The sequence below is a fragment of the Hemiscyllium ocellatum genome, chromosome 4 (genome assembly GCF_020745735.1).
Source record: "Hemiscyllium ocellatum isolate sHemOce1 chromosome 4, sHemOce1.pat.X.cur, whole genome shotgun sequence".
Lineage (NCBI taxonomy): Eukaryota > Metazoa > Chordata > Chondrichthyes > Orectolobiformes > Hemiscylliidae > Hemiscyllium > Hemiscyllium ocellatum.
In genome coordinates, this window is record NC_083404.1 from 52,394,962 (window position 1) to 52,410,054 (window position 15,093).

General features: G+C 40.4%; 1 protein-coding gene across 1 annotated transcript in view; it reads right to left on the reverse strand.

Moving 5' to 3' along the window:
• The window catches only part of LOC132815201 (transient receptor potential channel pyrexia-like), an 89,101-nt gene extending 83,983 nt beyond the window's left edge, over window positions 1-5,118 (reverse strand). Inside the window, exons 1-3 of the mRNA XM_060824016.1 lie at window positions 4,992-5,118; window positions 3,327-3,364; window positions 1,985-2,117 (exon numbers count right to left, since the gene is read on the reverse strand). Coding sequence (XP_060679999.1) covers window positions 1,985-2,117; window positions 3,327-3,364; window positions 4,992-5,118 — 298 coding nt within the window. The remainder of the gene's footprint in view (window positions 1-1,984; window positions 2,118-3,326; window positions 3,365-4,991) is intronic.
• Between the last annotated feature and the right edge of the window lie 9,975 nt (window positions 5,119-15,093).

The window sequence follows — 15,093 nt, forward strand, 5'->3', positions numbered from 1 at the left end:
CCTCCATCACTCCAGAGAAAACAACTCTAGTTTTCCAGCCTCTCCTAATAGCTCATACCCACTAATCCAGGCAGCATCTTGGTAAGTCTCTTCTGCACCCTCTCCAAAGCCTCAACCTCCTTCCTATAGTGTTGTGACCAGAATTGAACGCAATAGTCCAAGGGTGGCCTAACTAAACTTTTATACAGCTGCAATATCACTTCCTGTCTCTTGTATTCAGTGCCCTAACCAATAAAAGCCTAGCTATTTGTATGGCCACTTTCAAGGAGCTATGGACTAGACCTCTCTGTACATCAATGCTGTTAAGGGTCCTGCCACTAACTGTATACATTCCCTTATCATTTCATCTGCCAAAGTGCAAAACATCTCACTTGCTCAGAATAAACTCCATCTGCCATTTCTCTGCCCATATCTGCAACTGATCTATAGTCCAATGTATCCTTTGACAACCTTCTACACTTACCACAACTTCCCCAAACTTTGTGTCTTCTGCAAACTTACTAACCCAGCCATCAAAATTTTCTTCCAAGTCATTAATATAAATCATAAACAGCAGAGGTCCCACTACAGATCCCTGTGGAACATCACTAGTCATGGACCTCCAGCCAGAAAAGCACCCTTCCATCACTACCTTTTGTCTTCTATGGGCAAGCCAATTCTGAATCCAATTGGCCAAGTCATATGGATCCCTTGCATCTGAAGCTTCTCAATGAGCCTACCAGGAGGGACCTTGTTGAAAACCTTACTAAAATCCAAATAAACAATATCCACTGCTCTACCCTCTTTGATTATCCTCGTCATCTCAAAAAAAAATCAATTGAGTAAATCAGACATGACCTTCCCTGCACAATGCCATGTGGAATGTGCCTAATTAGGCCAGGCTTTTCCAAATGTGTGTAGATCCTATCCCTGAGAATCCTCTCCAATAGCTTCCCAATCACCCACGTGAGATTCACCAGCTATAATTTCCTGCCTTATCCCTATTTCCCTTCTTGAACAGAGTTACAACATTAGCTACTAGTGGCTAGAGAAGAGATAAAGGTCTTGGTTAAGGCCCTAACAATCACCTTTCTTGCCTCTTTCAATAACCTGGGATACTTCTCATTGGCCCTGGGGACTTACCCACCTTAAAAATCTTCAAGACACCTAGCACCACTTCTTTCTTGGCCTCAAAATGCCCAGGCAAATTAGCATAACCCACACTAATCACACTATTCTCCATGTCCTTCTCCTCAGTGAATGCCAACACAAAATACTCATTTAGGCACAAAAATACAGATTGCTGGAAAAACTCAGCAGGTCCAGAAGCATCTGTGGAGAGAAATCAGAATTAACTTTTTAGTTTGAATGACCATTCCTCAGAACTTTTTTAGGATCTCACCCATATCCTCTGTCTCCAAGCACAAGAACCCTTCTTTATCCCTGAGTGGTCCTTCCCTCTCCCTAGTTATCCTCCTGTTTTAGAAAGCAATTTGCCATTCTAATTGTTTTCAGTGACTGAATGGTAACTTTCTGTGATTTATGTCAAGAATATCCAAACTTCTGAGTCAAAGCATTTATTAGTTTCTCACTTTAGAAATTCTTCCTATTAAGATAAATAATTTCACTCTTCCATATATTCTATTCCAACTATTACTTTTATGCTAAAATGAGTAACCTATCCACAATTCTTCCTATTAAGATAAATAATTTCACTCTTCCATATATTCTATTCCAACTATTACTTTTATGCTAAAATGAGTAACCTATCCACAATTCTTTGTAACATTAAAAACAATAATTGGATTATAGATATGAATGTATATTGTCTATGTGTCATTTGCATTCTGAATGTTAAGTTGTGGTTCAAGAGGACTTCATCCAAGTTTGCTTCTCTGTTTTCTAATAGCTCATAGGGAGCACCACAGGTTTCAGTTTGTTATTCCCCAGATTGCCATAGTTGAATAACTTGACTATAACCTCAGTAAATTTAAGTTTATACTACCTAGCTCAGCGTCTGTTTTAAATGGTATATGTTTATGTAAAACTCGTCGTTGTCGCACATAGTCCTTCCACTTGTCTTCTACTTCGTCGTCATTCCCTGGCACGGTCACAATTGTGGACTTTGATTGTACTTCCTGTAGAGAAATATTCAAGATGCATTGAACATTTTCATAATGCAAATCATGTGGATTCTTCTGCTAGTACTGATATAAGAGATAGCATGCAGTTATCAAATATATCTTTGAATCTATCAGTAGAAAACATCAGAGTACAGTGCACCATTTCTCACACATTGTTGCTCGTTTTCACCAGTATTCTCTTCTCCTATCCTGGGAATACTGAATTATTCTGAGTTGTCCTTCCGCTGTACTTACTACCTCAGTCAAGTATCCACTGTTACTGGAATAACACACACTGTCTCTCTCACATGCACAGACTCTGATACACACACTTTCTCATATGTGCACTCATACACACATAAACACAGACTCACACACATACACAGACTCTGATATATACACGTACTTTCTCTCTCTCTCTCACAAACACACTTGCGTACGCGTACGCGTACACATACACATACACATACACATACACATACACATACACATACACATACACATACACATACAGTCACACACATTCTCACACACACTTCTGAAACACATTCAGACATTCTCATACATGCACACACCCCTTTTCTCACACATTCTTTCACATATACACACACCCACGCATATTCTCACAGACACATATACACATTCACACTTACAGACATATTCTCACACAAACACGTACACAAAGCCACATGTATACTCACACACTCTCTGATATACATGAGCACATATTCTCCTTCTCATTTGTTTACACAAAAGTTATTGGTTAATATTCAAAAATGGAGACCAAATTTTGTCTATTTGTCTATGAGCCAGCGATGGGAATGTTTTACACTGCCTCATCCCTTAGCTCTGCAATGCCCTTCCTAAAACTCTCTGCCTTTCTTCCTTCCTTTGCTTCTTTAAGATGGTCCTTAAAATCTACTTCTTTGGCCAACCATTTTATCATCTGCCCTAATCGTGTCTTCTGTGGACTGATGCCACATTTTGATGATGTTAGTGCGTTGTATCTTTAGGATATTTTGTTACTTTAAAGTCACAATATAGATTGCATTTTTAAAATTCCTGTTGTAGGATGAGTGTAGCTGCAACAACCCTCGAGAAGCTCAACACCATTCAGAACTGAACAAATTGCTTTATAATTCCCAGTACCACTGAATTTAGTATTCAGTCTTTGCAACAAGTGCACTACGACTGAAGTATTTACAATCTTTGGTAACAACTCACCCAAGTTACGTCCACAGAACTTCCTTCTCCTGTGACCTCTATTAAGAATGAATATGCAGCAACATTTAAAGACTACCTTTATCTCGAGACTTTCTGAATATTATAGGCTTTTCTAATTTCATCCTAATCTAAGTGTCCCTTTACTGTCACAAGATTATTGCCCCGAAATTCTCTGACATCACCCTGACTCTTCAAACATAGCTTTCGGCAATGTGTGTGCAGATCAGAAGATGAAAAGCAGAGGGAATTCTGTTCTCTCTAGTTTTTTTATGGGGTCTGTGCTTATCATGTAATTATACAATAAACGCAGTAATGGCTAAAGCATATTATCTCTACTCAGCTGGTAATCAAACTATTTCCTGTTTTCAGTCTCTCGGTAGAAGTAAAAATGGTACACCTTTCCAAACTCACACTGGAATATCAAACCGGAAAACCTGCAATTTAGTCAGTGATCATTTTGCGCTGAAATTCTACTGTTTGGTGATAAATACTTTGTTAAAATTACCGACAAATATATGAGCAGATCATCCTGCTGATTCATAATGGCTTACAGTGTGGTTTCAATTAATTTGTGGAGGATTTCATTTCTGGCAGCATATCTGAGCTATAATTAGCAACAGGTAGAAAAACCACTTCAATTGAAATGTTATTTCAACCACAAGATAATTAGGAAAATCACTGACACCAAATACAAGATGCATGAAGCTTGTGAATGAAGCTTGTGTTTTACTACATTTACATTAAACATTGGAATTAATTATCCATGGTACATGCCAATTTTCAAGGGAGAGGTGTAACCTACTTTGTAATCAATCCATATTTATCAACAATAGTCTTAATTGAAAATGCAAAAGCTATTACACTTAACAATAATGTTAGAACATAAACATATTTATGACGCCTACTCAATTCATTGGGTGATTAGATTTGCCCTAATTGTACTGGTCTGATCCTGTGCTACCTGCATTACTATAAGCATATGAGGCTCATCTGGCTGTTACGTCAAGCCTCTTGAGGTGTGCAGTGGAAAATGCACTACAAGTTTCCAGGAAGTGTTCAGGTTCACAGTACACAGACATAATGTTGGACAGAAACACAAGGTCACCAGGATGACATTGAGAAGGAAGGTGGCTGTGCCATTTAGCATAGTTCCAGGATATTGCAGCAGCAGTTCCAAATTATAGGTGTTTTCTCCCACCAAGGAGGATCATCTGTTTAGTAGTAAGTTTGGATGGCCTTTGCCTCACATTAGTGGGTAAAATGTAGCCTCAAAATGGGATGGGTAAGTTTTTTTGGCTATGATGCAGCCCGCTTTGTTTTGATGTGAGCCTACTGCCAAGTATCCAAAGCTCCTGTCTGATCTCGGCTCCTTGTTAATAAGAAAATCAGGAGGGAGATCCAAGATGGCGGCGACCCAGTAGGTCGGAGTCTATAGTGATCTGCCTAGGACCCAGGCAAAGTGGGACACCCACCTTCTCACCTCTTAAACCATTTAAGATAGTTTTTGCCCAGCACTCTTCGTCATTTTGCATCAAACTTTAATAGTTTCATGCCTTTTTAAAAATGACTAAGGGCAAAAACTCCCACAGCTCGCAACAAGCGGGGACCCCTCCCCCACCTCCTCCAGCAGCAGCAGGGACATTCACGGCTGCCTCAGGAACTTACCTGCAGAGGCGAGCCTAATCTCTGAGATCATCACACTCCAGGAAAAGATCGACACGTCCATCGAGGAGGCCCGGTCCAGAAGCATGACTGAGAGATCGAAAAACTCGAGCAGCGTGTCGGAAGTCATCGTAAAAATATTAGGTTGCTGGGCCTTCTCAAATGGGAGGAGGAAGGCCAGCCTTGGGAATTCTTGGAGCAATGACTCCCACAATTATTGAAGCTGGAGTCAGAGCTGGGCTGGGTGTGGGTGGAGCGGGCCCACCGGGTTCCTGTATGCAGCCCAGGTCAGGAAAAGTAAATGCTCCTGGCGGCCTCCAGAGTCCTGGAGAAGGATCCCCATGTTATGATATACAAGGACTCCAAGATAATGTTGTTTCAGGACTTCTCTCCAGTTGTGGTCCACAAGAGGAGGGTGTTTGATGAAGTGAAGAAGCACTCGAGAGACTTAAATATTCAATACTCCATGCAATATCCAGCAACGCTGCGCTTCAGCCATGGAGGATCCTTACATAACTTTGGATCACCAGAGAAAGTAAAAGAACTCCTGGACGCTCTCCAATAGACTGCGGGACCTGAACTGTATGGACAATGACTTTATATTGCGCCCAGCATCCCCCTCCCCCCATGTTTACCCTTCTTTCTTTCTCCATCTTTCTCTTACCCATCTTTCTCTGGGGGGAACAGAGGGGGCGCTTGTTCTCTATTCTTTGGTCTCCTTTTTGTAGCTCATGTGGCTTATCTGACTTGTGAGGAAGGGGGGTCTTTTTTGGGTTTTTTTGAGTGGGGTTCTCTTTCTTTCTTCTTATTTAAGTTGCCTAATACTTGCTGGGACTGTACTTTTGTAACTTGATATGTTGTTTTATTAAATGTATTTAGGTGATGGTGTTGGGGGAGGGGGGTCACTCACTTTTAACTCCTGTTTTATAAGACACTTGAATTTACTTACTCTATTTTGCAATGCCTGGGTTGAGGGCAGGGCCTCAGCTGGGAGAGGTTATGCTGGGGTTATTGGAAGGGAGTAGTGCCCACTGGGAGCAGGGGGGAAAGTCTCCTTTCAAATATGTTTTGTGTTATTTTTACTTAGGAATAGTCTGTAATTGTGTTGATTTAATTGTTTTAAAGAGTTTATTTTTTTATATGTGAATTTTCTATGGTCTTTATTCAATGTCTTTTGGGTGGGATTCTTCCTCCTGGGGGTCTCGGGCCTGCCTGGACGATCATGGCTAGCCATTCGCTGAGGTGGTGCACCTGGAATGTCAAGGGGAACCATTCACCAGTCAAAAGAAAAAAGATATTATCAAGTCTTAAAAAAGAAAGGGTTGATGTAGCTTTTCTACAGGAGACACATCTGCTTGATAAGGAGCACTCAAAGCTCCAACAGGGTGGGTTTTACCAGGTGTTCTTTTCATCTTTCAGCTCAAAAAGTAGGGGAGTGGCCATTCTTATGTGGAAGAATCTTCCTTTCCAAATGCTAGGCTGGACGGTATATATTGATCAAAGCCCTAATATACGGAGAGGAATACAGGATTTTGAATCTTTATTGCCCCCCGGCACACCCTTTTAAATTTGTAACAGAAGTGTTCTCTAAGTTAATGGCTTTCGGGGTCTACCATACAATTATAGGGGGAGATTTTAATTGTATTGTTGACCCAGAGACGGATAGGATTACCAGGAGCTCTGCAGGTATATCTCTGAGATCTAGGCAACTGGCGGATCTGAACAAGAAGCTAGGACTAGTAGATGTGTGGAGGTGTCTCCATCCCCAGGGTAGAGATTTTACTCTCTATTCCAACCCACACAGGTGCCATACCAGAATTGATATGTTTTTTGCCCCCTCAACCCTATTAAATTCGATACTGTCCTGTAAAATAGGTAATATAACTATTTCTGATCACGCCGCGGTATATGCGGAAGTTAAGATTAAGGATGATGGCATAGGCCCTCGACATAGGCATTTGAATCCTTTCTTCTTGAAGGATAATAAATTTATAAAGTATATCTCGCAGGTATTAAAAACCTTCTGGGATATCAATTCAGGTACAGCTAGTAACCCTACAATGATGTGGGAGACCACTCAGGCATATGCGAGAGGCTTGATCATCTCATATTCTGCGAACCAGAAAAGAAAAAAGGGAGAGTAACAGTGCCTGTTTGAGGCTCACCTGAAGGCAGCCGAAATTGCGTACGCTGATAGGCCGTCCATTATTAAACTACAGAGGATCACAGCCCTTAGAGCAGCCTTGAACACCGCACTTACTCAAAGAGCACAAAGGGAAGTATTATTCACGAAGCAGAGATTATTTGAATACGGTGACAAGCCTGGCAGGTATCTAGCATACCTTGCCAGAAGAAAAAGGCTCCCCAAGCCATTTCGTCCATTAGAGAAAGTGCTGGTCCCTGACTTGTGATTTTAAAAAGATCAATATAGCCTTTAGAAAGTTCTATTTCAAATTGTATAAGTTGCAGGACTGTGAGGATAGAACTGGGAGGATGGAGTCTTTTTTTAAAAATCTGGTCCTTCCGGGTCCAACCTTGGAACAGGTGTCGATTTTGAATGCCCCCTTGACATCCCAGGAAGTACAGGACACAGTTCGGCAGCTTCAGAGTGGCAAAGCGCCTGGGCCAGATGGATTCCAGGTTGAGTTCTATAAAGAATTTATAGGGGAACTAGCTGGGCCACTCATAAATATGTACAATCACTCACATAATCAGGGCTGTCTCCCGCCTTCGTTGAGAGAAGCAAATATTTCTCTCATTCTTAAGAAGGGAAAGGCCCCAGAACATTGCTCTTCATATAGATCCATATCCTTGTTAAATGTGGATTTTAAAATTCTTTCAAAAATATTGGTACTACGATTGGAGAGGGTTTTACTATTCATTGTAAAAGAGGACCAAAAGGGGTTCATAAAGGGTCGCAGGTCAACTAATAACATTAGAAGGGTCTTAAATATGATACAAGCCTGTCAACAGGGAACAATACCAGGTTTAGTTGTCTCCCTAAATGCAGAGAAGGCATTTGATTGTGTAGAATGGCCATATCTTTTTTATATGGTGGAACAGTTTGGTGTTGGAGAGGTCTTTACTAAATGGGCTTCAGTATTATATAATGATCCCAAAGCAGCGGTGATCACCAATGGTCTAAGTTTGGATAGTTTTAGCATTGGTAGAGGATGTAGTCAGGGATGTCCTCTCTCATTATTATTTACACTAGTGATTGAACCACTCATGGAAGGTATACGAACTGACCCTAATATAATGGCTCCAAGGGTTGGATCAGGCAAGCACAGAATTACTGTCTATGATGATGATGCTCTCCTTTCCTTAAGTGATCCTTTGAGGACAAAGTGAGGACCGCAGATGCTGGAGATCAGAGCTGAAAATGTGTTGCTGGAAAGGCGCAGCAGGTCAGGCAGCATCCAAGGAACAGGAGAATCGACGTTTTGGGCATAAGCCCTTCTTCAGGAATCCTTAAGTGATCCTTTGACATCCCGTGCCCCGCTTAATTCAAGTGGTTAATCTATTCAGTATGTTCTCAGGTTACAAAATCAATTTTATGAAATCGGAGGCCATGCTGTTGGGAGGCCTTGCCAGTATATCCAACCGGAAGGATTTTGTTTTCCCTTTCAATGGTTGCGAGAAGGTTTTCAGTACTTAGGTATTTTTATTACTCCAGTATTTGGTCAGCTATATAAAGCTAATTATGTACACTTACTGGAGAATATAAGGTAGGATCTTTTACACTGGGGAGTCTCCCAATATCCTGGCTAGGCAGAGTAGCCTTAGGTAAAATGAATAGTCTACCTCGTCTCATATCCTATGAGAATGCTCCCCTTGACGCTGCCAAAACAGGTGTTGTGTAAGCTTTACGGCTGGCTCAGCTCCTTTCTTTGGAATCATAGACGGCCCCTTATCAAATTAGAAAAGCTGCAGCTCCCACAAGCAAAGGGAGGACTGAACTTTCCAGATTTCAGGAGGTATCAGTGAGTTTCCTATTATCTTATATAGCTGATTGGGTCTCTTGTGACCCACAATCAATCTGGCTAAATATTGAGACCTCCCAAGCAAAATGTCCCCTTATCAATCTAAAGTTTGGGAGTCCAGAGGTATCTCCTGGTTGGGAGACCTGTTTAATGGGAAGGTTATGATGTCCTTTGAGCAGCTGCGCCAGACATTTGGACTGCCTAACAAGGACCTCTTTCGGTATTTTCAAATACAAGACTTTATACAAAAGAAGACCACACTGATAGTCAATCCTTCCAAATTGGATAGGGAAAGGAGAGTGCTATGGTTATGGGATCACCCTTGGTCAATACTCTTTATCATTCATTATGCAATAAGAATTTGAAGGACAGGGAGCAGTTATATAAAACTAGAAATCAAGAATTAGGGTTGGAAATCTCTTCAGAAATGTGGGAGGATGTCTGGGAAAATGCCAGGAAGATCCCTATTTGTAATAGAACTCAGGTTACTCAAGTAAAGATTCTTCACAGGGCTCACATGGTACCTGAACGACTCGCAAAGTTCAAGGCAAGGAGCATCTCCAATGTGTCCTAAATGTAAAATAGAAGATGGCACTCTCACACATTGCCTTTGGACATGTCACAAGATCAGTAGGTATTGGGATAGAATTGTGAGTGCCTTCCCAGAGATTTTGGGTACAGAGATTGGATTGGATCCAACGTCCCTACTTTTGGGCTCTTCAAATTTTCCCTCCCTGGACGTGCACGGGAGGAAATTATTTTCAATCCTCTCCTTCTGTGTGAGGAAAAATATCTCAGTGAATTAGGTATCCGAAGGCCCCCCAGGACTTTCAAACTGGCACAGGATAGTCATAGAATATATCCCCCTTGACTTCCTCACAAATATGGTGCACCAAAAAACAGAATTATTTTATAAAACATGGCAGCCCTTTTTGAACTACATCGACACAGACATCTCGGCCATATTGTTTAGGGCTTTTGTTTAGCTGTGGTAGTGGTTCTGGCTGGTTCGGGGGCCCCCGGGAGGAGGAATTCCCGTATAAATACAGATTCTATTATGACTTACTGTAAATTTATTTTGAGCATGTATCTAGTTATTTAATTACTTTGTTGTTTACGGTTAGTAATGCATGATATCCTATTTTATGTTATAGTTGTTTGTTTGTAGAATAGATTAGCAGTTGTTTTTTTCCACTTTTTTATTTTTTATTCATTTAATTTTACATTGGTGTTGTTAACATATTGTAAAGTAGAATACAGTAGTTTGTATTATTTTTGTAATTTTGTCAAAATAATCTTTAAAATTGTTTTCTTTTTCAATAAAAATACCTATATATAAAAAAAATAAGAAAATCAGGATCTCATAAGTGATTTCTGGTTGGAACTTTGCAGAGCCTGTACATGTCAATAAATGATGGAAGCAATGATGCCTATCGAAGGTAATTTTCAAATCATAAAAATAATCTAGTTGTGGTCGTCCAATCATCCTCTGCAATTTACCTGGTGGGTAGTCACCCCAAATTGTATTTAAAACCTCAATCTAGCAAATTACATTGTTGGACACAGCATAGTTTACCTGTAAAATGTCGATATAATTTAGATGTAATTGAGGCTAAAAACTATGAGATCCTCTTTGCAATATCATGTAATAGGACATGAAATTTGGTGGAGATGTTGTATAATGTAATTTGCAAATAATGATGTGACTCAGACATTGATGAGAAAGATTGAGAGAAGACATCAAACTAGAAGAAGCATGTAAAGAGGGAGGTGCTAGACATTACACCAGAGAGCTGTATTTGTAACCTGTCATCTAGAAATATAAATTGAAAACAGTTGCGAGACATCAGGAATATGAGGGCTTTGCTCAAGAACATAGAGCCAAAATCTAATTTTCAGTGTATGCATAGAAACCTACAGCTCAGAGAAGTATCTAACTTCACCAATAGAAGCATTAGCCTAAATCACAAAATAAAGTATGGTGACAGCGAAGGCAAACTCCAGATTCAGGATCTAAATTTACGTCACAGTTCACAACTGAGAAAGGGCAGACCTTGACAGCAGGGAAGAACCTTGGAACACTTTAAAGCACAGCTAGAAAAGCAGGAAGATTCCGAAGCCAGGACAGATCATTGGAAGACTTTGAATAGAAAGCTGGAAAAGCAGAAGCCTGATGACCAGGAAGAACCTTGGAAGTCTTTAAATATGGGGCAACAGCGCGGAAATGCTCAAAGGTTGGAAAAGAAATTTTAAAGATTCTGAAGCAAGAATAAAAGCTGGAAGAATGGCAGATGCTGTAAATCAGAAACAAAAACAGAAACTGCTGAAAAAGCTCAGTAGATCTGGTAACACCTGTGGAGAGAAATCAGTGTTAACGTTTTGGGTCGAGTGGCCCTTTATCAGAACTGCAATAAAAAATTGCAGTTTTTGTCTTTTATATAAAAGATTATTATTGAAAAAGTGATTTCAGTGGCTGAGAGAATCAGTTGAATATTTTAAACAGATTTATAATTTCTTGCAGGATGTTATGGGCAACATTCCCTGAAGCTGGGTAGCTGCTCTGATGTTCTGTTGGCATGCCAACCCTGGCATTAACTTTCTATTCCAGAAATTGCTGCTGTGCACAGGTCTCAGAGGCCCATGCAGCCAGTAAGAAAATTAGAGGGCAAGCTAATTATAGCTACTAGGAAATTGGGTAGCTCAGTTGCCTGGAGGGCTGGTTTGCAATGTAGAGTGATGCCAACAGTGTGGGTACCAGCTGAGGTTACCAGGAAGGTCCAACCTTTTCAAACTCTCTCCTTGCCTGAGATGTGGTGATTCTCAAGTTGAATGAGAGCAGTCCTCTGGGACTGTGGTGACTTTACCTTTAAAGGCTGAATTCATTTGGGACTGCTTCATAGTTAGTGCGAAGGATGGAAAGTTCTCAGGCTTACTTAAATCCAAGAAAGACTTTACATTGCAACAGGCAATCCAATGCACATGCAGGCAGAGGTCAGGCGCCAAAATTCATCAGTCCTGCAAGGAAATGCTGCAGACTCTTCTTATATTTCGGAATGCCTGAAGATGGCATATTAAGCATCCTGAAAACCAGCCAAGAAACTAAAAGAGTGGGAATTCAACAAACATTCAAACAAAGAAGAGCAGATGCTGGAAATCTGAAACAAAAACAGAAACTGCTGGCTAAACTCAGCAGGTTGTGATGCATCTGTGGGGAGAAAGCAGAGGTAATGTTTTGAGTCCAGTGAGTCTTCACCAGAACAAATTACTGGTTTACAGATTTGGGTCAACAAACCTACAAGAACAATGAATGCCTAATAGGAAGAAGAGTGCTATGACTCTTTATGCAGCAGCACCTCAAAAAATGTCAGACAAAAAGAAATTTCCAAAAAATGGAAATCCTGAGGCAAGGAAAAAAGTTCAAGGAATTAAAAGTAATAAAATCTTATGTGAGGGCCAGGATTCTCATTGTATGGTGTGAGGGGCCTAATGAAAGGCACTGCTCTACCCCTAGGGCTATGCTCTGCCAGATATGGGCTTTCATTTCCTGTAATGAGAGAAGGAGAGAGATTGATTGAGATGGAAGTGGAGGGCATAGTTTTTCCTGTTGGTGCAGGTCAGCAAAAGGTGGTGAAGAGTTCTGAGGTTGTGTATATGTGTGTGTGTGGAGGGGAATGGGCAGGATGAGAGCAAGTTATACTGTAAGTGGCATTAATGGGAAGGGGGTAAAGTGGAGAAGGTTATTGCCTTTCTTATGGCATTGCTAGTCCTTCTACCAGGCCATGAATAGAACACTGATCCACACGGCAACCTTGGACCAGCATGCTAGGGTCTGACCTTCTGGAAAGAGAACTTGCCTTTCTTCTTTAACCCTCTCAAACCAGGCTGTCCAGATCCCTGTCAGAGAATTGCAGTGCCATCTTCCCCAATTTGGACTTAGTCTTACCTTGCAGGCAAGGCTGGTAGGGAAGCAGTGGATCAAGCAGAATAGGAAAATTTAATTCTTATATCAGCAGTGGAGTCTATCCCACAGTAATAACCAACACAACAAATGCATTGCGACTTTAAAAAAGCAGGCATAAAGCCTGGTAAAGAGACAAGAAGTCCAGAGCAACAAATGTGTGTGTGTAGATACCAGATACTAAGAAGTATCTGACTATGCGGGTACAATATTAGCGTAGAGTATAGGACAGAGCTTTCTTCACCATCGGAAAAGGTATCCAATGAGTGCATGCTGCCAGTCAAACAAAAGTCATACTCAATCCTTTTGTGTACACTCCTAAATTTTCCTTACAACAGTTTGAATTTATACCACCTTTCTTCGTATTTTCTTTTCCAAAATGAGAAGATATATTCATAAAACCATAAGACATAGGAGCAGAAGTAGGCCATTCAGCCCATCATCTTTGTTTTGCATTCAATGAGGTCATGGCTGATTCAATAATCCTCACCTTTGCTTTCTTACCTCTTCTATGTATGGGTGAATCCAAAATGAAGAGGTAAAAATATTAGATGCCAATAAATTTAATGAGAAATTGAGAAGAAACTTCTTTTCTCAAAACATTTTGGATTATTGGATTTGTTATCTCACAGAAGGCTGAGCCAAATAGCTAAGGTAAATGTAATGCAACCTAAATGTGTACATGAAGGTAAGAAGAATAAAGGTGTGTTGACAACATTAGAAAACATCAACACTGGCATTGAATCATCTGTTTCTGTGCTATAAAGTTTGACCAACTTATTTAAACCTGATTAAGAATATGTTATGTCTCATTTGAATGTACTCTATACGCAGTTCATAAATTTATAAAAGATTTCTCTAAATGCCAAAAATTGTCATGTTTATTTAGGGCGTAGATTTGCTCGCTGAGCTGTAGGTTTGATTACCTGGCTAGGTAACATCATCAGTGGCGACCTCCAAGTGAAGCGAAGCTGGTGTCTCCTGCTCTCTATTTATATCTTTCTCCTGGATGGGGTTCCTGGGGTTTGTGGTGATGTCATTTCCTGTTTGTTTTCTGAAGGGTTGATAGATGTCATGTTTATTCTGCTTTTAAATTTTCCTTGGTTGCAATCATGTACTAACCTCCAGGATGTATGGGGAACAATCACTAATTTTGAAAATGTTCCTCAAGTTGCTTTATTAATTTGTTTAGTTCTCTGCCAGTTTTTTTTTCATGAAGGGAGGAAATTCAATAGTAGTTACGTACAATCTCAAGCACCCTCTGCTGTTGAGCACATGGCAGCAGTCAATCAAACCAGATATGCTTCTGAATTGAAATGGAACTGTGGTTTGGAAGGGTCAGGATGAAAAGGAGAATATTCGTTTCAATATCACATATTTGCAATACATTTGTCTACTATCTTCAAATGAGACTAATGGCATTGATGTATGTGAATGACCAACATGGAGGAATGAGTAGATTAAACTCTATTGAGACTATCTTAACTTTAAGATAAACATAGATTGAAATGAGGAACGTAGCACCCTTTTCACATTGCTTGTGACAGCAATTGCTATCCGTTTCCTGTTTGTTCACCAGCAGTGGTAGGATAGATTTAAATTCTCTCAAATGGCTGATCCCAATGGTCCAGTAACTTAGTGTTGTTTTCTATTTTGCTTTTTAAAACTCTCCTTAAAACCTACAAAGCCCTTGAACACACTCCATTTTGTTCACCAATGTCCTGTACAGCTGCAACATGAACTCCCAACTCCTGTATTCAAAACTCTGACCAAAAAATGAAAGCATACCAAATGCCTTCTTCACTATCCTATCTACCTGCAATTCCACTTTCAAGGAGCTATGAACCTGCACTCCAAGGTCTCTTTGTTCAGTAACACTCCCTAGGACCTTACCATTAAGTGTATAAGTTCTGGTAAGATTTGCTTTCCCAAAATGCAGCACCTTGCATTTATCTAAATTAAACTCCATCTACCGTTCTCAGCCCATTGGCCTATCTGATCAAGATCCCATTGTAATCTGAGTTAACCTTCTTCACTGTCCACTACGCCTCCAATTTTGGTGTCATCTGCAAACTTACTAACTATACCTCTTGCATCCACATCCAAATCATTTATATAAATGACGGAAAGTAATGGACCCAGCACTGATACTTGTGGCACTCCA